This window comes from Tachysurus vachellii, chromosome 16 (genome assembly GCF_030014155.1).
Source record: "Tachysurus vachellii isolate PV-2020 chromosome 16, HZAU_Pvac_v1, whole genome shotgun sequence".
Classification (NCBI taxonomy): domain Eukaryota; kingdom Metazoa; phylum Chordata; class Actinopteri; order Siluriformes; family Bagridae; genus Tachysurus; species Tachysurus vachellii.
This window is the reverse complement of record NC_083475.1, coordinates 7,196,086-7,218,182: the sequence shown is the minus strand read 5'-3', so window position 1 is coordinate 7,218,182 and position 22,097 is coordinate 7,196,086. Positions and strand designations below refer to the sequence as shown.

General features: G+C 40.9%; 2 protein-coding genes across 4 annotated transcripts in view; one reads left to right on the top strand and one right to left on the bottom strand.

Moving 5' to 3' along the window:
* The window catches only part of LOC132859203 (putative uncharacterized protein FLJ46204), a 24,216-nt gene extending 3,011 nt beyond the window's left edge, over positions 1 to 21,205 (top strand). The window contains exons 2-4 of one of the 3 annotated variants that reach the window (XM_060889865.1): positions 8,575 to 8,741; positions 18,741 to 18,905; positions 19,526 to 21,205. The gene's annotated coding sequence lies outside the window, so the exon portion shown is untranslated. Of the gene's footprint in view, positions 1 to 8,574; positions 8,742 to 9,361; positions 10,116 to 18,740; positions 18,906 to 19,525 lie in introns of those variants that run through there. The other 2 variants (XM_060889866.1, XM_060889867.1) reach the window with 2 other exon arrangements.
* Positions 12,197 to 16,829, bottom strand: LOC132858753 (cystine/glutamate transporter-like). Its single transcript, XM_060889213.1, has 11 exons — positions 16,666 to 16,829; positions 15,937 to 16,052; positions 15,194 to 15,319; positions 14,984 to 15,083; positions 14,766 to 14,810; positions 14,545 to 14,668; positions 14,361 to 14,464; positions 14,157 to 14,253; positions 13,579 to 13,728; positions 13,034 to 13,211; positions 12,197 to 12,316 (listed from the first exon to the last, which is right to left on the bottom strand). Exons 1-11 carry the CDS (start codon positions 16,827 to 16,829, stop codon positions 12,252 to 12,254), a joined length of 1,269 nt encoding a protein of 422 aa, XP_060745196.1. The 3' UTR covers positions 12,197 to 12,251.
* Positions 21,206 to 22,097: the final 892 nt, after the last annotated feature.

Here is a 22,097-nt window from a genome sequence, read left to right as displayed (position 1 = left end):
CGAAACGCTATGGGAACGAGTGTCCAATCACGCCACACTGACCAGACCCTGCTTTAGAGAGTGAGGGCCTCGGCACCTGCACGTAGGACAGAGGAGCCCGGGGTGGCTCTGAGGTCAAGGTCATAGAACCTGACGAAGGTCAGCGGGGTGGACCAACTCGCAGCATCACAGATGTCTTGGAGTGCCACTCCAGCGGACCAGGCCGTAGAGGCCGCCACACCCCGGGTGGAGTGAGCTCGGACCCCGAGCAGTGCGGGGAGGCCAGAGGACTCGTGAGCCGACACAATCGCATTCACTACCCATCTGCTCAACGTCTGCTTAGCGGCCGGGAAAACCTTCCTGTTAGGGCCGTATCAGACGAGCAGCTGCTCCGACTATCTCCACAGACTCGACCTGCGGAGGTAAGTGACCAGTGCACGCACTGGACACAGTCGGTTCTGTCGCTCCTGTTCGGGGGCTGTAAATGGAGGAGGGCAGAATGCCTGCAACACGACAGGTCGTGAGGGGGCCGAAGGCACCTTAGGTACGTACCCAGGTTTCGGATACAGAAACACACTGGCCATGCCAGGGGCAAACTCCAGGCGAGACGGGGCCACAGACAGGGCCTGCAGATCCCCAATCCTCTTCAGGGAGGAAATCGCCAAGGAAATCATCCGATAGAGTCACCAGCACAACTGCCAGATCCCAGACAGACACTCTGGGTTGCGTCCCGGGCCTCAGCCTCTGGGCGCCGCGGAGGAAACGTGTCACCAATGGGTGCCTACCCAGCGACTGCCCCGTCGGCGGGGTGCTATATGCCACGATTGCAGACACGTAAACCTTCAGGGTCGAGGGGGTTAACCCAGCAGCAAACTGTTCCTGTAAGAACTCCAGAACTGAGCTGATCGGGCAGTTAACTGGTTCCAGGCCATGGTGCTCGCACCATGACGTAAACATTCGCCATCTTGCGGTGTACGACCCCCTCGTGGAGGAAGCTCTGGAGTGGAGAAGGGTCTCTACTACCTCGGTAGCGAGACCAGCCGCTATGAACTGTGCCCCCTCAGGGGCCACAGCCACAGCCTCCACAGCTCTGGGTGCACCAGGGTTCCGCCCGCCTGTGAGAGGAGATCCCTCCTGGGGGGAATTTCCCACGGAGGGCCCTCGAGTAGGGACACCAGATCCGCAAACCACGGCTTGCCCGGTCATCGAGGTGCTACCAGGAGGAGACGGACTCCATCCCGGCGAACTCTCTCCAGAACTCCAGGGAGCAGTGTGATCGGGGGAAAAGCGTACAGGCGTAGCCTCGGCCACGACTGCACCATGGCATCCAGACCTAACGGGGCTGGGTGAGAGAGAGAGAACCAGAGGGGACAGTGCGAGATCTCCCGGGTCACAAACAGATCCACCTGGGCTCTGCAGAACTCGGGGTGGAGACGACAGTCCCCAGGCCTCGGCCCCTGCCTCGACAGGGCATCTGGTCTGACATTCAACCGTCCCGGGATATAAATGGCCCTCAAAGAGAGGAGTCTGTCCCGAGACCGCAAGAGGACCGCTCATGCTAGCTTGTACAAAGGTCGAGAACGGAGACCCCCTTGGTGGTTGATGTAGGAGACCACCGCAGTATTGTCCGTGTGGACCAATACATGGCGATCTCGCAGGTCCGGGAGGAAGTGTTTTAACCCCAAAAACACCGCCATCATCTCCAGGCAATGTATGTGCCACGAGAGACGTGGGCCGCTCCACAGACCCTGGGCGGAGTGGCCACTCATGACTGCACCCCACCCCGTGAGGGAAGTGTCCGTCGTTAGCGTCACGCGATGACATGGATCTCCCAACACGGGGCCTTGGGACAGAAATGTTTGGTCCTGCCAAACATCCAAGGCTCGAAGGGCACGCCACGAGACCTTGATGGAACGAAATGCGTTTCCCTTGAGAGAAAACCCTCTGCCCCGGAGCCACCACTGGAGGGGCCTCATGTGCAGGAGGCCGAGCAGGATTACGCTGGACGCCACTGCCATGAGACCCAGCAGCCTCTGAAACTGCCTCACAGTGAGTGGCTGGCCTTCCCGCACTCTCCTGACCGAGGTGAGGACGACTTCGACCCGAGCAGGTGACAACCGTGCCTGCATCCTGGCCGAGTCCCATATCACGCCCAAAAAGGCGGTTCTCTGCGCTGGAGAGAGCACACTTTTGCTGGTGTTTAGTCAAAACCCACGCAAGAGTGCTAGGCTGAACGGGAGGACCCGATATTGGTAAGCTTCGCCCCCGAAAGCAAACCTCAGGAACCTCCTGTGTGCAGAGAGGATGGAAATGTGAAAGTACACATCGTCCAGATCTATTGTGACGAACCAGTCCCCGGACCTGATCTGAGTCACGACCTCCCTGAGGGCGAGCATCCTGAACCTGAGCCTCCTGAGAGCGTAACACACATTTCCCCCAAATAAGTGTTGTAGTATAACTATCAGGACATCAGTGATGTGTGAGCTGGTGACAGTACAGTGTATTACAGTGAAGTTAGTGACTGTTTTTTATAGTATTTGCTTTTGGGGTTTTGCACTTTGCAGACGGTCCCTTGAAATCTGTCTCTCAGTCGTCTGCACATAGAGACTTGTGTATTTTGTCCACCGTGGAGGAAAGCTGATTTTGAATATTTTGAGGAGAATTGTGTTGTAGCTGCCTCTCTACATTACTACGATAGAAAAGTTATTTGTGTACTAACAGCGTTTATCTCAGGAGTTATTGACTCGGGAAACTCCAATCTGTGAATATGTGGCCAACTTTACTTAAGTGCCTTACGTGCTGTAGCTGCAAGACATCATAGGACATGCAATGTGCTTACCACATGGAGACGTCTTATGTCGGTGACGATTCTCAATCATCCAGGTCTTATTGTGTTTACCTTGGACTGTTAGCTATTCAGGCGGACTGCTTTTCCGAACAGTGCATTGGACACAGCCAGGCTGCAAAACTCGATTACAGTAAAATGAGAGCTATGTTTGTGTGAACAGGCAAATATGTTTAACCTCTGCCATTTTACGTAACGTCACCTCACCGATGGTAAAGAGGTGAAATGTAAGTTGTAATTAATTGATTTCTATTCACCAGAGACAGAGCACTTGAAATAATGTCAACATTTGTCAACTTCAGAAAAAGTATCCACATACATTAACGCTCTCCTTTGCGTCTCCACCTGAGAGTGTGTGTGTGTGTGTGGCTGACAGAGGAACCCCCACCCTCTGGCAAACACAGGTCGAGACAGAGTAGTATAAGCACTGGCCTTAAACAGTACCACGGGTAACCCCCAAAAAAAAGTTACCGTATGAAATACTAATATAATACATGTAGCACAAGTACATGACCTGACAGCATTGTTCTTAAGGTTACGCGCCAAGATGAACCCCGTAGCCCACAAGCATGCTGCTAGCATGTCACAAGTATTTATATTGTATTTTCACCACATAACTATTCATTTTTCATATCTTTGGCCTGCATTACTGAAATGTAGCTAATATAGAGTTTGATTTATCAGTTTTGCCAAGTTTTCTTATGGGTTTGGGAAAAGTTAAACGTGAGCTTAGCTAGTTAATACTGGCTAACAAGCACACCGTCGGTACAGCATATGAAGTTGGTCTGTAGTTCATGACACTTATCATAAATTTGACAATGCAAAAGCTATTTAACCTAAGGTCTGAAAATAAGACTGACATCCTACCTTATTGAACAGGAGTTTTCTTGTGCAGAACACTCTCTTTCAATGCGAGCGAAAAAAAAATAATCGCGGTCAAAAGATTATTTCGAAGCGAGCTGGCACTACGTCATGAGGTCATGTGACTTGTCAATCCTCTGCTCTGAAGTAGAAATGTCCTCTGAGTGAACGGAATCAGTGCAAGTTTTACCAGGAGTGGTGCTGGTTACTTTTAAGCAAACTAAAAAAAAAAGGTTCAAATGGAAAAATCTGGATCAATTCAGTGTAGAAACAAACTTTAAAAGAATGAGAAAGCTGTTTCACTTTTTTGTGTACTCTAACCTGCTGTGACACGCTGCTCTGACCAAAAAGATATTACACCTGAAGTCATTTATACTGACGTACGTGTCCCTCAGTGACACTTGTTTTCAGATTGTGTAGAAAACCTTCCACACTATTATTACCTAACTGGGTTAGTATTGAAAACACAAGATCAGCTATCAGAGTTGGTCTTACCTTGAACGCAGGTGTCCTTCCAAGTCCCTCGGTCCTCTTCAAGTTCTTCTACCTAATCTATTGTTTGTATCTTTAGATGAAGGAGTCAGACTTCGACCTTCTTGTCTTTTCAGGATCCTCACAATGGGAAGCCTTGTTTTTATTAAAAGCGGTGTAATACAGATAAATGTGTGTAATATATGTAAAGTAAAATTACAAATAAAATCTGCTTCAAATAATCAAACAATTCTAGTGTAAGTAGAAGAAAATAAAATAACAAACCAAGAAACAGTCTCCAAGTGTCAAAAAATAAAAATAAAACCAAAAGTTATTGGTCACATACACGTACATACAGGGTACGACATGCAGTGACATGCTTTTTACAACTGTCCGGTATATAAGCATAAAAAAAGGAATACAATTTAGGATAAAAAAAATAAACCAAAACCAAAAGGAGATAGATAAATAAAAAAGTATCAACTATATAAAAAAACTATATAAAATATGAAAATATAAGTGAAAAATAATGTATATACATAAATATACATACATAAATATAATTAGTTCTTCAGGTTTTTTGCCGCTGCTGATTGTGTGTTTTTATGCCGTGTGTTTTTTATACTGCTGACAACAAAACCTTGTGATTTCACATCAAGCTTTCAATGTTACTCTCTATCTTGACATTTAAACATGCTACTGAACATTACATCATTTCTTGAGCATACAAACGATTACGTAAGTTCGTATAAAAGGTGAAGAAAACTTAACGTTCTATAAAATGAAAAAGAAAACTTATAACAATTCAATAATCTTCTTTCAGCAAGATGATGGGTCTTTATCCAACTGTCTAGGTACAGTGTCTGTTCCTCCTGTTGTTGTATCAGCTTCCTTCTGGATCTCTTCTTCACAGTTTTAATCAGATACATTCACTTTCTTTATTTCATACAACAGTGTCCCCATTTCCTTTAGTTTATTTTCCATAACTTCCTTCTTCCTTGCTTTGTGTCTTTGTTGTCTTTTATTTGGTTTTTCTGGTTTTGCTGCATTAATTTCACTTTGTTTCTTTATTGTATTGGATGAGATTGTCACATAAGGACAACCAGATGTTGGTGCTATGGCAGTTACTCCACTCTATAACATTTCTATCAACACATTGTGAAGGTTAATAATGCACTAAAGTAATGCAGACTCAGAAGGAACAAGTCGTAAACTTTACTCTTGTACACATTATATACACAAATAAAAGTAGTAATAACACTCGGTCAGCCAAATACTGACGCTTTAACACACTTTGTCAGTGGTTATTTACTCTATATATTAGCCTTAAAACTCGCAGGAGAAAAAAAAAACACAAACCTGTGGCATCGATCTGCAGTTCTAAACTCCAACAAAAAAACAACAGCAACAACGACCAAATGTGTGCATTGTGAGTTCTGCACTAGAGGAATAAAAGACAAAATGCAGATCCAAGTTAATGTCATCATTTCATAGGTAACACTGATTATAGATTTTTACACTCCAAACTCTTTTACGATGATTTTGGAACCTTTTCCAGCCTGATGAGCAAAAATAACTTTCTCTGAAGGCCTCAGAAATCTCCCTTGTTTTTGCCATGATCCACATCAACAAACACACGTCTCATGTCTTCATTTATGTCTGTGTTATTACCTGAATCTGTAGCTGTTTACTGCTCCACATATTCATATTTGTATCTGTATGTAAATGTGAAGCAGAAGTCACTTTTAAATGATTGACAGGCACTTCTAGATCAGATGTTACCCTGTTACTACCTGATGGTGTCTGTATGCTTACTACAGGGATGTAAATGGATCATTTTAGTGTTAGTTTCTGTTCCTAGATTTTCTTCTTTCTCGTGTTTCTTACATTGTCTACAAGTATGCATTTATATTTTATTTTGCACATCTATATTTGAATTTGCACATCTTTACTTTAATTTGCACACTTACATCTCAATTTGCACATACAACTGTCTATTATTTATGTATTCATGTCTTACCATTGCTATATGTTTACACTGTGGAGCTCCTGTACTAGAAAAAATTCCTCGTATGTGAAAACATACTTGGCAATAAAGACCTTTCTGATTCTGATTCTGATAATTGTTATTTTATGTGTTATATAGTTGTGTTTTGTACATTATGAAAAACAGAAAAAGGGAAAAAAATACACGTGTTACACACACACACACACAATATGAAAGAAAAAGAGAAAGATAGAGAGGTATATATTCAGTGGGTTTTCTTCTGCGTTGTGTTGAAAGTGTAAAACGGTGGAAGGGGAACAAAGCACAGCGGACACAGAGGGGAGGAGTCAGTGTGTAGGAGGAGCGGGAGGAGGCGCTCCGCAGCAGGAGCTTTGGGATTATGACCAATAACACACATTTGTTCTCTTGTGCAGAATTACAATGTCAGCCTATAAATACAGCAGCCGATAGCCGGGTGTTACTCATTCTCTCGCAGTTCACTCGAACAGCAACACCAAGGTCTAGAACACGGCCTCACCCGACCGGGAGGAACGTCGAGAATCCAGTGCTGGATGCAGGTGCTACGTCTTCTCAAATGCAGCAGCCGCTTCCACCCCTCTGCATTTGTGGCTGCTAGGTGGCTGTTACTCTAGAAAGTCATACCATGGAAGCTTCGGGGCAGGGCAGGGATGTGAAGAGAATCCAGGAAGTAAAGACAGGAAGTCTTTATTTATGCAGAAGTATAGAAATTTTTATAATTTCTGCCGTGCGTCTGTTGCCTCCTGGAGAGTTGGCCAAGAACGCCGTGTCTGAGGGCACAAAGGCCGTCACCACGGCCGTCATCACTGCTGTTTGAGTGAACTGCGAGATAGAGAAGAATTGAATTAAAGGCTTTTTTAAGAGCCGCAAACTTTTTCATACAAGGTGCAAATGTGCTTTCTGCGTGTGTGAGTGAGACACACACACAACACACACACGTGATTAAATATAAGATTATAGCAGCACAAAGTGGTTCAATACAGAGTTATAGTAGCACAAATTGATGTGGGGAGCCTGTGCCTATCTCAGGCATCATTGGGCATCAAGGCAGGATACACCCTGGACGGAGTGTGGGTGCAGGGGAGAACATACAAACTCCACACACACAAGGCGGAGGCGGGAATCGAACCCCCAACCCTGGAGGTGTGAGGCGAACGTGCTAACCACTAAGCCACCGTGCCCCCCTTATACTTTTATTAGTAATTACAATTACTCGCCTTGCCACCTTTTTTTTTTTTTTTTTAATTAAAACTTTATCGAAAGATTTCATTACCAGACTTAATGTATCCAATGATAGAGACTTAAGCACTTTTGTACGTTGCTCTGTATAAGGGTGTCTGCCAAATGCTGTTAATGTAAATGTTAATGTAAATGTAAATGTAAATGTAAATGTTATCACAAACACTTGATTGCAGTTCTTGCTGCTAAGGGTGGACCAACCAGTTATTAGGTTTACGGGGCAAACACTTTTTCACATAGGGCCATGTAGGCTTGGATCTTGTTTACCCTTAATAAAAAATACCTTCCTTAAAAAACTGCATGTTGTGTTTACTTGTTATTTTTGACTAATTAAATTTGTTTGATCTAAAACATTTAAGTGTGACAAAAGTGCAAAAAAAATCAGAAAGGGGCAAACACTTTTTCATACCATTGTAGTTAAAAACTTTGTATTGTCATCAAAATATGGGAGACTGCGTTTGTTTGTTTTTTTAACAACAAATATTTAGCTGTTACTGAAGCCGTGGACGAATTAGATCACACATCACTTTCAGGAGCCTGTAACATGAGATTATAAACAGATTCATAGCGACCACAGTCTGGGTTTGTTATTCGTCTGCTTCTTTTGGCTGATCACAGAGCAGATCGTTCCGTTTTAAACAATTGAAACAACCCTGAATTAACAAAAGATGTGATATTTATGAAAGACAACACAGATGACTTACTTGTTGTACTTGAGTTGTAGTTTAATCCTTTATCACTATTACTCTTATACTGTAATGTAACAGCCCAAATTAAACTGGTGGAGAATCTCTAGATCAATGCTGAAAACACATACACACACACACACACACATACATACACACATACACACACACACACACACACATACACACGCACATACACACACATACACACACACACATATACATACACATACACACACACATACACACATACACACACACATAAACACACACACACACACACACACACACACATACACACACACACACACACACACACACACACAAACCAGAAAATTTTTGTTTAAAAACAAAAAAATATATAAAAAGTTGTTTTAGTTAAACACAAAACTCTCAGCAGAGAATAAAGTTACTTGCTGTTTTATATATATTCTTTGTCTTCTTGGTCTTTTTGACTAAATTCTCAGATTTCCACCACAATTCTATGGCACCCCAGATGGGACCTACTGTAGCAGTTGAGCAGCTGGAGAAATCTGGGAAGGTGTAGTATACGACACCTCGAAGGCGTTATATTGACATTAGAAGCTGCGGAGCTTGGATACTTCTGTTCAGCACCAAGTTCAACAGAATCTGAGTAAGTTGAATTCTTGCACGAACTGTACAAAACCGGTAAAGACATTACTTAGACTTGGGATGTGTCGAGGATCACTGACTTGTTGATCAGGTAACACAGTAGAAGACATGACAGGAATGTCAGCGTGTTAGAAATTATTGTATGTTTTAGCTAGGTCATCATAATCCACTGAGGGACCCTTCCAGTGGGAAAAGCAGGTCTGTGACGGTTCGTGCAGGAATTCTGTGCTAAGGTTTTGTGCTAAATTTCTGTATATATAATAGGAGACATGGGCATCTGTTTAGAAGAAAAGGAGACATGGGCATTTGTAACAGCAAGGAACAAAATAAGGCCAGGATTAGAATAGAATAGAAAAATTGAAAAATCTGAATGGTTAACACACTCACATGCAAGTAAGCTATGGCCATGATTCTTTGTCAAGAGTTTGTTTTTTCCTGAAGAGGGAAGTTTTAGTGAGAGACAAATGTAAGCATGACATGGAAAGTTAAGAGATCTGGAGAGTAAAGGACAGTTTGTAGATTGGTTTGCTTTTTAAGACATGGAAAACAGAAACACAAGTTAGAAACAAAGGTTCCCAACCTAAATCTAATGATAAAATTGCACGTAACCACAATCTGCAGATGGACGTTCCCCGCCTCCGTCTACCATGACAGCTTCCAATGCACCGTTGATAGAACACCAAGCATCAGCTCAACGAGATCAGAGAGGACCACTGGCAGGATACAACACCTCCTATGTATCACCCGAGCCCACGCCACTTCTCCAAGACACTTAACCAATTCCGGCACCACCCACATTGCAGTGCCCATTCACGTACAAAGCATGCTGAGACGTCCCTGAGGTACACATCAGATGACCGGATTTCACCAGATGAAATTAAAAAAAATAATTTGTTACCTTCCAGCCAGGTTTAGCTACATTTCTGAAGTAAGGGAAATTGTCTTCAATCCAGTTATAGATTTCATTCATCTTATTTTTCTTGCTGTTGATTGCAAACTGGATAGAACGGAAACAGAATCTGTTGGTTTTTTTTATATATGTTTAGGGATTTGTTAATTTGTTTTGGTATTTGTTAATTTGTTTTGGTATTTGTTAATGTGTTTTGGGATTTGTTCATGTGTTTTGGGATTTGTTAATTTGTTTTCGGATTTGTTAATTTGTTTTGCACTTCCCATCCACCGTACCTGTACCAGAGCAATTTATTAGACACTACTGCATGCAAAGATTTTAACATTGATGGGGAAACAAATGACTTGATGAATTGAAGCTGATGGTTTTCTTCTAATTATTATTATTTTTAGTTTTTTGGCAGCTGAAACAACACAATAAACCAGATCTGTAAACAAATTCTCCAATACAGTAGAATAGAACTGAGATTTCTCTCTTGTATTTTTTTTACCTCATGAATTTAACGATCTTGTCTTGGCACTCGGTTCATCGTACGCCAGCAGCTTACTACTGTATTTATGCTGCAGTGTTTCTAGTTCCTAAAGGGCTGGGTGAAGTAAAAATATTCATTTCCACTGAGACACAAACTGATATCAAACACTTCAAGCTATCACGTGTAGATTAAAGAAAAAAAAAGCCAAGTCTGCAGTTTTGCATAAAAGCTCAACTCACTTTGGAATTACATCAATTCTCTCTGTCAGTACATTAGCTTATTATCCGTTTCTTTGGTATTATTTACTCCAGCATTTCATTTCATATCTTATACACACATGAACAGCTGTAACATGGTGTGCAGGATTATAGAATAAATGATAAAGTTATGTTTTAACACATCTCCCAGTCCTGGTCTCTTGCATGCGTTGACAATCGGAAGGTTGTGAGTTTGATCCCAGGTTGCCACCAAGCTGTCACTGTTGGGCCCCTGAGCAAGGCCCTTAAATCTCAGTTGTACAAAAAGGAGATAATGTAAGTCGCTCTGGTTAAGGGTGTCTGCTAAATGATGTAAATGTAAAATCTCCTCTCCTTAATTTGTGTTTCGGTTGATTCATGAATGAATTAGTTCATTAATTTATTTATATTGCTAATATAAATGCAAATATACATTTCTACATATCACTATAAAAGAAGAGAATACACTTGTGCTGAGGAAGGCTCACTGCCGCTGACTACTCGGCATCAGAAGAGCTTGAGACTAATCTAATGGAGTCTAACAGTGGGAGAGAGGGGATGAGGAGATGAAGACTTGTTTGAGCCCCGAGTCATTATATGGATTAATACATTTAAATGTATTACTATTATTCTGTAGTGTAGAAGGGACTCTGTAGGGCTTATAAAAGGGGACGGTGTTACGGTGTTAGTTGGCAATCAGTTACAGTGTTAGTTGGCAATGAGATGTTGCTATGTCATTATACGGGGACAAGTTCAGTGTTTGTTTAGATAAAGCGCAGTACGATAGCAAGTTCCGGTGAGGATGGTTGCTGATAAAGCCTTTGTTGTAAAGTGTTACCTTTATTATTCAATCAAAGTTCCTTTGTTGTGTGACGCTTTTCAGGCTTCAATCGACACTAATAGCCAAAATGAGAGAACAACATTACGTTGAAAAGGCTGCAGTATTCATTTAAACACGTAACCTTTTATCTACGTACATGATTTTACTAAAAGAGATACTAGAACGTGTGTGTGTGTGGTTATTGATTTACTTTTCTCATTCTTTACTAATTTATTTTCTTTTAAGTTTTAACAAAAATATAATGAAATTAGAACAGATCAACAGAATTCTTATTTTACATTTTTAGATTTAGGGTTTTTATTATGCTTTTTATTTTTTTATGTGTTTTATTTGCATTTCCTAATGGTCCAGTGGCAGGAGCTTATTCTCTCACTGCTTTGGCCCTGGTTTGATTCCCAGGCAATGAACCAAACCCAGCCAGTGAGGGGTTGAACAATCTCAGTCTCAGCCCAGAGTTCAGATAAAATAGGGGGGTTTGTGTCAGGAAGCACATCCGGTGATAAACCTATGTAGAATCCGAATATGCGGACTGGATGGTTCGCCGTAGTGTCTCCAAACATGAAGCAGCCGAAAAACAACAACATAAAAAATCAGCATTATTTATTTATTTGTTTGTTTGTTTGTTTCATGGTATACAAGTCGCTATCATTTTATCATTAAATATATTGCATTATTTATCAGTAGAAAGTCCAGAGATTTGACAGAAAGTGTTCTTTTTGAGTAGCACTATACTACAATCCAGATTAAATGACTCTCCAATAAATGTCAGTTAAATTGACACGACTGATCTCTGGTTAGCGTTTCACAGTATTTATTTATTTACTTGTAATTACAGCACAAATCAACAAAGCTGATACTGCTACATTATATACAGACTCCACAGACACTCCACAGCTGAAGGTCAGGATGTTATTTCTACTACTTATTACGCTAAACATTTGTTTGAGAATCGGTTGGTTCGTGGCGATCCGTTGTGAGTTTGTTGGACGGTTTTGTTGACGAATCAAGGAGATCCTAATGCGGACTACGGAGCCGAAGCGTTTAGTGTTCTTTCAGTAGGTCTGAACTTCTTGCTGTATTACTTCCAGTAAGATCTGAAGTTGTCTACTGCAGTAATCTAAACAAAGCAAAGGGAGGAAATAATATTGCTGGCCACTAAAAACTCCTTTAAAGGTTAATATAAAGAATGAAAAAGAAGTAACAGTATAAGAAATTCTATTCAATATTCAATTAACCCTTGTATGTTGTTCAGGTCTGTGGGACCCATATTCATAAACATCAATAGTTTTGAAAAACTTTGCTTCCTTGTAAATTTGTTGATTTTATTCCACTCATAACATGATTAAATTTAATTTTCTTTTTTTTCTTTTTTTTTATTATATTTTATTTAAAAACAACAAAAAACGAGTAGCACTTTAATTAAAAAATGTGATATAATAAAGGTATTGCTTGTAATTGGGATGAAGTAAACATCTGTAGAATATTTTAACATAAAATTTTTGATTGTGTTGAAGTAAAAACCCAAGAACGCAGCATGTCACCAGACCCACCAACACTGGCTGGGTAACAACAATACGAACACCAGTTTTGTGAACACAATTTGTTTGTATAGTGCTTATTACAAACTGCATAGTCACATAGCCCCTGTGATTGACAGGTGTCCCAGGTCGAGTGTATTCACACCTTATACACAGTTGTTCTGGGGACAGGCTTTACATCCACTGTGACACGCACCAGAATAAAGTGCTTACTGGAGATGAACTGACAAGTGTACACAGACAACAAACATGTCTAACAACAATGCGTTTACATTTGGTCGAGGAAGGAAACTCACCAAAGGCTTTTCTCCAACGGGTCGGAACATATGAGTGTTTCACGGTCAGGTAGTACACTGGGATCCCAGTGAATGTAACACCCAAACTGCAACCTGTGTTCCAGGGGTCTGAATACAGAGACAGACCCACAATGAAGAAGCACACCACTGTGAAGATGACAGGAACAGCCAGAGGAACCTAGGCTCATGCATAGATAGATAGATAGATGGATGGATAGATGGATAGATAGATAGATAGATAGATAGATAGATAGATAGATAGATAGATAGATAGACAGACAGACAGACAGACAGACAGACAGATAGATAGATGCTCTCATTTCAGCTTTAATTATTTCACAAATTTAATCAACGATTTGATCTTTTATAAACATCTGTCATTCAAAACATCTGCAGCGATAAAACAGCAAAAAAAAAAAAATATATATATATATATATATATATATATATATATATATATATATATATATATATATATATATATATATTTAATATGGTTATCATTGTGGTTATGAAATAAGTAAGTTCATTATCTAGTTTGAAACCTTAAAAGCTTTTGGATGGTCTGGGAATCGATAGCGATGGACGACGAGCCCCAGCGTAACCAAGGCAACGAAGAGCCAGCGTGAGAAGGAAGCGAAGTTGATCAACTGATAAATTTCTCCTTTTGCCACCATGATCACAGTTAGAGGGGACTGTAACAACAAGAAGTGAGACAGTCCATCATACATAAGGGATCGAACAAAATGAAACGTTTTGTTAATGAAAAATATTCACAGATGGGTTTATTCAATGCAGCCACAAGTCAAGCAGAGTTACTCTTACTATACTGGTGTTAAGTATTTTCCAGTAACCGCCTGTTGTTACTGCATCAACTAAACGCTGGTGAACAAAACTTACATTAAAACAGCGTTACATTCCACAAAGTGCATAAATGCTTATATCTGATTGGTCAGAATGTATAGATACATATTCGTGTGTTTGTCCTAATACTTGAATGAATGAATGAATGAATGAATGAATGAAATATTTTCAGGCTCCCTTGAGGGGAAAAGGCAATAACAGTAAAACCAAATATATATGATTCAGTAGAAGCAGCCATTACAACAATACAATACATTACCAGCAACAGTACAGCAGGCATCGGTGTCTTTCTGCGTATGTGTATCATGGAAAACAGAACTGGCCATTGTCCCTCTCTGGCAGCCACCAATAACATTCTACACACAGACACACAGACACATTAAAATATGAGGAAACAGATTAAATAGACAGGATGCAGAATAAATAAATGGGACAATGTGTTTCCTTTGAACAGAATCTATACCTAGGTACTGCAAAGATCCCACCGTTCATGGCTCCAAGACAGGACATGGCTACCAGTAAGGGCACCAGTGATGCCATCCTGGGCAGGGCTTTACTGGTGAAAGTCTGTGTGATGAAAAAATTAGACAGTGAATAATTTGACCTTTAAAAAATCAATCACCGTTTGATATTTCTAACATACTGACTACTGCTACGGCGTCGGATCTCAACAGCTCGTCTTCGGTCATCATAGTGTAATAGGCTACATTCACCAGCACGTATAATATAGTAACTGTGACCATGGACAGAATGATGGCCAGTGGAATGTTTCTGACAAGAAACAGCAAGAAACGAGTGTAAATATAAAGGTAAGAACAGATGTGATGATGCCTTGGGATCTTTTTTATTCTCTACCTGTTGTACAAACCTTTTGGGATTGATTACCTCCTCTGTCACAAAGTTTAATGCAAACCTGAAGGCAAAGACAAACAGGATTTCACAGAGCAGTGTGTAGATACACCTGAATAGACCTGTGCCTACATGCTACTGAGAGAAATGCAACATTGGGCTTTTTTTTATTCACATGCTTATTTTATTTAATTTTAATGCATGTAAACTGTATTTAAAAAAAAACACATCACTTACCATCCAGAATAAGCATAAAGTCCTGAGTAGAAGGCTAAAGGCAGCTTTTTCAATGTGAGTGACTCTGAATTAAAAGCATTCTCAAAGTTTTCAGTTTGACCTGAAGAGGGAGTTAAAAACAAGTTTTTTTACATAGACCATTTAGCGCATCATTGCTTGATCATACAGTTATACTGTATTAAATCTAGTCCAGAATCAGATCTGTGCTACCTTTGGACAGGGCCATAATTCCTGGGATGATGATCAGAACCAGAGCAGAGATCTTAACGATCAGGAGGATGACTTGTGTACGAGAGGCCAGCGATACACTCCAGCAGTTCACTGCCACCAAAAATGCTGGAATAACACAGTATGTTTATAATACATTAATAACACCGTTAATAACAAAGTGATGCAATTGGAATAGAGTATGTCACTGTTTATTATTATGGGTTATTATTATGGTATGTTATTTCTTTTGGAGATCACAGTGTATTAGTGGATAGCAGGTTTGCCTCCAGGGTCGAAACTTTGATTCGTACGTACATCCTCCCTTTGTGTGGTGTTTGTATATTGTCCATGTGATTCAGAGGTTTTCTCTGGGTACTCCAGTTTCCTCCCTCAGTACAAAGATGTGTGTGTGTGTGTGTGTGTGTGTGTGTGTGAGAGAGAGAGAGAGAGAGAGAGAGGTTGCTCTGCGATTGGGTTGGCATTTCATCCATCTGCCCATGGGATAGACTCCATGTTCCTTGTGACCCTGTGTAGAATAAGTGTTTTTTTTTTTTTGTTATTTTGTTTTCCATTTATCCTGACTAAATTTGGTCTTCCAGCATGTCTTTGGGAGATCAGAGGAAACCTGAGGAAACTGGAGGAACTTATAAAGGAAATACAGTTGAACGGCAAAGGAATGCACTGTACTCGTGGGTTAGATGGTGGTGTACTAAAAAGTTCATTTGTATTCAGTTTTAACTCACTCATTGCAAGAAAACTGGTTAATTTGACTAATGGCAGAGGAGCTGGGCACGGCGTGAAAAACGGCTCTACGACGTAGTGTCCGAAAGCCAGGGCAATATACGCGGTCACTGCAGGTCTGCAAAGAAAAGGAAAATAAAAACACACTTAGCTGTGACTTTCCCATGTGACAAGGAAATCTAGAGTGACTCATAAAACAAACTTTTCTGTTATCTACAAGTATACTGATTTAATCTTGTAACGATTTTGTAACTTTTAATATTCATGTAACGTGGATATAAAACATGTTCTTAAGTGGACATTCAAACAAAAAAAAAGTTCAGCATCATTAGTATATCTCAGAGACACGACTGGTAGTGTGACTCTGACATCACTAAAGGTGTGACGTCCTGTTCCTGTTTCACGACATCCAGAATCCAATCACAGCTCTCAGTCTGTCAGCTTTTTAAGGCACCATGATTTAGAGTTTGTAATTTCTATCCCCGGGGGCACGGTGGCTTAGTGGTTAGCACGTTCGCCTCACACCTCCAGGGTTGTGGGTTCGATTACCACCTCCGGCTTGTGTGTGTGGAGTTTGCATGTTCTCCCCGTGCCTCGGGGGTTTCCTCCGGGTACTCTTCCAAACTAATTTTTAATTTGCTTCCATGATGTCTATTGTTGCAAGTAATATACAACTAAATCAATTAAACTGAACTGAATTGAAATGAGAAAGCAAACAGTCACAAGCTGACCTGATAAAAATGAACTCAGACCAAAGCCTCAGGAAAGCAGGAAGTGGCCCAAGTGTCTCAAGGATATATGTATAATGAGCACCAGACTTTTTGAAACTGGTTCCCAGCTCAGCGTAGGACAAGGCACCTGAGTTAAAGGAGACAAGACAGAGACAGATACACATTAAAGCAGGGGTCAGTGATTTTCATTCAGAATTGTCTTCACATCCTGGGATCTGAGAGTAATCTATATGTTCAGGGAAAAAAAGAGGCTTTTTATACACAGAGAATTATTACCTCGATGCAGCTCTTCTCTGACTGAATCTGTTGTAATGTGGATTATGTTAAAATAATTTATCACAAAATAAAATCTTGGAAATTATTGATATTTATTTCATTGCTCCTAATTCTGGCAGTGAACTACATTTCCCATCATCCTCAGCACATCCTTATCACTTGCACCACGACCAGAATTTTTTTTAAATATCACATTGAATTGCCATATAAACTTGAACAGGAACCCGGACGGATCTTAGAAATAAATGGTGTAGAAATGCGCCTACAGGATATCTAACTCCTCTAGGAATCTTATAGGAACGACTCAAAAAGATGATCGAAATTCTCATAAAAATATCTAAAAAGTGTATTACTAGATTTTTGACAAGGGTCTAAACTCTTTTATATAACCATCAAAAAGTAACAGAACAGAGTGAGCAAGACGTAAGAATCATCAAAAAATAAATAAATAAATAAATAAATAAATAAATAAATAAATAAATAAACATTTTCTTTCTTTTTTTTATTTCTCAGAATGTACTGTAATTTAAAAGAGAAGGAAACATCATGAGACTCATCATCATCATCATCATCACCATCATCATCATCACCATCATCATCATCATCCATAGTGCAATTCGTGTAACACAGTTAATTACACATGGTTTTGTACTGTATGTATCTTATTGGTAAACAGTTTCTTTTGTAATCAGTTTTTACATTTTTAAAGATATGAAATGAAGAATATTTAGCTGTTACTGAAGCCGTGGACGAATTAGATCACACATCACTTTCAGGAGCCTATAACATGAGATTATAAACAGATTCATAGTGACCACAGTCTGGGTTTGTTATTCGTCTGCTTCTTTTGGCTGATCACAGAGCAGATCGTTCCGTTTTAAACAATTGAAACAACCCTGAATTAACAAAAGATGTGATATTTATGAAAGACTACACAGATGACTTACTTGTTGTACTTGAGTTGTAGTTTAATCCTTTATCACTATTACTCTTATACTGTAATGTAACAGCCCAAATTAAACTGGTGGAGAATCTCTAGATCAATGCTGAAAACACATACACACACACACACACACACACACATACACATGCACACACACATACACACACATACACACACATACACACATACACACACACATACACACACATATACACACATACACACACACACACACATACACACATACACATACACACATACACACACACACATACACACACACACATACACACACATACACACATACACACACATTCACACACATACACACACACACACACATACACACACACACATGCACACACATACACACATACACACACATACACACACACATACACACACACCTACACATGCACACACACACACACACACATACACACATACACACACACACAGATACACACACACAGACACACACACATACACACACACACAGACACACACACACAGACACACACACATACACACACACACACATACACACACACGCACATGCACACGCACATACACACATACACACACACACACATACACATACACACACACACATACATACAGACACACATACACACACACGCACATACACACACACATACACACAGACACACACACACACACACATACACACACACGCACATACACACATACACACACACACACACACATACACAGACACACACACACACAAAACATTGTGTTTTGTGTTAAACACAAAACTCTCAGCAGAGAATAAAGTTACTTGCTGTTTTATATATATTCTTTGTCTTCTTGGTCTTTTTGACTAAATTCTCAGATTTCCACCACAACTCAGATTTGACACCACAGATGGGACCTCACAGTTGAGCAGCTGGAGAAATCTGGGAAGGTGTAGTATACGACACCTCGAAGGCGTTATATTGACATTAGAAGCTGCGGAGCTTGGATACTTCTGTTCAGCACCAAGTTCAACAGAATCTGAGTAAGTTGAATTCTTGCACGAACTGTACAAAACCGGTAAAGACATTACTTAGACTTGGGATGTGTCGAGGATCACTGACTTGTTGATCAGGTAACACAGTAGAAGACATGACAGGAATGTCAGCGTGTTAGAAATTATTGTATGTTTTAGCTAGGTCATCATAATCCACTGAGGGACCCTTCCAGAGGGAAAAGCAGGTCTGCGACGGTTCCTGCAGGAATTCTGTGCTAAGGTTTTGTGCTAAATTTCTGTATATATAATAGGAGACATGGGCATCTGTTTAGAAGAAAAGGAGACATGGGCATTTGTAACAGCAAGGAACAAAATAAGGCCAGGATTAGAATAGAATAGAAAAATTGAAAAATCTGAATGGTTAACACACCCACATGCAAGTAAGCTATGGCCATGATTCTTTGTCAAGAGTTTGTTTTTTCCTGAAGAGGGAAGTTTTAGTGAGAGACAAATGTAAGCATGACATGGAAAGTTAAGAGATCAGGAGAGTAAAGGACAGTTTGTAGATTGGTTGGCTTTTTAAGACATGGAAAACAGAAACACAAGTTAGAAACAAAGGTTCCCAACCTAAATCTAATGATAAAATTGCACGTAACCACGATCTGCAGATGGACGTTCCCCGCCTCCGCCTACCATGACAGCTTCCAATGCGCCGATGATAGAACACCAAGCATCAGCTCAACGAGATCAGAGAGGACCACTGGCAGGATACAACACCTCCTATGTATCGCCCGAGCCCATGCCACTTCTCCAAGACACTTAACCAATTCCTGCACCATCCACATCGCAGTGCCCATTCACGTTCAAAGCATGCTGAGAAGTCCCTGAGGTACACATCAGATGACCCCTTTTCATCAACGCTCAAAGTCCATGACATTGAAACAGATCCAGATGGCCAGCATGGTCCACTAATGCGTCTTGACAACAAGGAAAAGCTATATTCAGCTATATATATTTACCATTTGTGAACGGTATGGCTAGATGGACCTGTGATGATAAAAGTTCCAGACTTGGATGTTGCTGATAACGGCCAATACCGCAATTTGGTCGCGCATGTACACATAGCCTGTAAGAACACATGCATAACTTGGGACACTGGTAAACTGAACCTCAATGAACAACACACCATTCACCCCGAAATACTGTTGAATCTGGAGAGAAAGAAGAAGTACAAGAAGCATGAGGACGAGAAACACGCACCTCCCAAAAAATGCTACTTCAGATGGTCGCACTTCAGAGTCTTCCCTCAGAACGAGGAAGCCACCATTGAGGCCGAGGACGAGGCCGAGGTAGGGGCAGAGCAAGAGGACCAGGATGAGGAGGTGGATGTTTCGTGTGCAGCACAAACAATCACTGGAAACGCTTAAGCTAACTCCTGTCCCTGATACTGATATAGATGCGATAAATCCGGCTATTTATTTTCTGCAGCAAAAATACTTTCCTGGAGGCACATATGATAAGTATACTGCTGAAGTTTTTACAGAAATGCCTACCCTGTCTACAGTATATGTGTAAATGGTATTTAAATTACGTTCTTGGTAGATTCAGGAGCAGGTAGTTCAGTTATCAAAGCAGATGAGTTTCATACAGTGCCCAATGTGAGTGGAAGATTCCTGCATTCAAGAGGAGCATCTGGTGTCTCAGTCATGGATCAATTCTCTGTGCCACTGAAATGCAAACCCAAGGGATGTGTCAAATATGACCACAGATATGACCCAAAATATGACCTCAGATATGACACCAAATATGACCCCAGACCTCAGAATTTTGTGTATGAATAGAAATTATGTGACTCTGCAATGAATGCAGTAAATCAGAAACTCATTGAGAAAGCACACCAGCTTACTAACCCTATGTGAACAAAATACATGCATCCCAAGAACCTGCATTGCACCGCACATACACTCACTGGCCACTTCATTAGGTACACCTTACTAGTACTGGTGTGGTCTTCTGCTGCTGTAGCCCATCCGCCTCAAGGTTCGACGTGTTGTGTGTTCAGAGATGCTCTTCTGCATACCTCGGTTGTAACGAGTGGTTATTTGAGTTACTGTTGTCTTTCTATCAGCTCGAACCAGTCTGGCCATTCTCCTCTGACCTCTGGCATCAACAAGGCATTTTCGCCCACAGAACTGCCCTCACTGGATATTTTCTCTTTTTCGGACCATTCTCTGTAAACCCTAGAGATGGTTGTGCGTGAAAATCCCAGTAGATCAGCAGTTTCTGAAATACTCAGACCAGCCCGTCTGGCACCAACAACCATGCCACGTTCAAAGTAACTTAAATCACCTTTCTCCCCCATTCTGACGCTCGGTTTGAACTCCAGCAGATCGTTTTGGCCATGTCTACATGACTAAATGCATTGAGTTGCTGCCATGTGATTGGCTGATTAGAAATTTGCGTTAACGAGCAGTTGGACAGGTGTACCTAATAAAGTGGCCGGTGAGTGTATATACATATATATATATATAGGAGGGCGAGATGTGCCATACAAAACTGAATGGTTCAGAAATTTAGAGAAGCCTGAAATGCTGGCATTGAAAAGGTTGTTTTGGGATGAACACCGCTGTGCAGTAGAGATAGATTTATATAACTAGAACAGCAGGTGGACCACACCCTCTCACCATAGAGGGATCGATTCCACATGTCTCTCTGTCCACTTGTAATGATCGTCCTTGGAAGGACGTTGGACCATGGCTACATATGATAAAACGGCTGGCCCCCGATAGCAAACCCAAATAGTCTCTGTCAATCACAAATCAAAGGTTTAGAGTACACCGCTAAATTAGGTGGTTGTGATGGAGAGAATTGTGGAAGTGATCCCTGACAGGTCACATGGAAGAGATGAAATGTTTGACAGTCTAATGTAGCAGTTTCCCAAACTTGCACCTGATGATGATCGGCTCAAAGGTGTCCCATGTGAACTGTGGGCAATGGGAAAAGAGGATGTAAACCTAATAAATAACTCCAAAACCAAAACCAAAAAAACACCTTTCCTAGGAATGTGCTCATATTGTATAATGTTCATTTTAGATTATGCTATCCTCGAGGTTCCCTTGAGTTTAATACAGTAGCTCATGGGAAGGGCCTACAGGCCCACAGTGCAGATGCTTAGTTGGCCTCCAGAGGCAAAGCAGGCCTTTGAAAATTGAAAAGGAGCTCAACAAAATCAGCATCCCG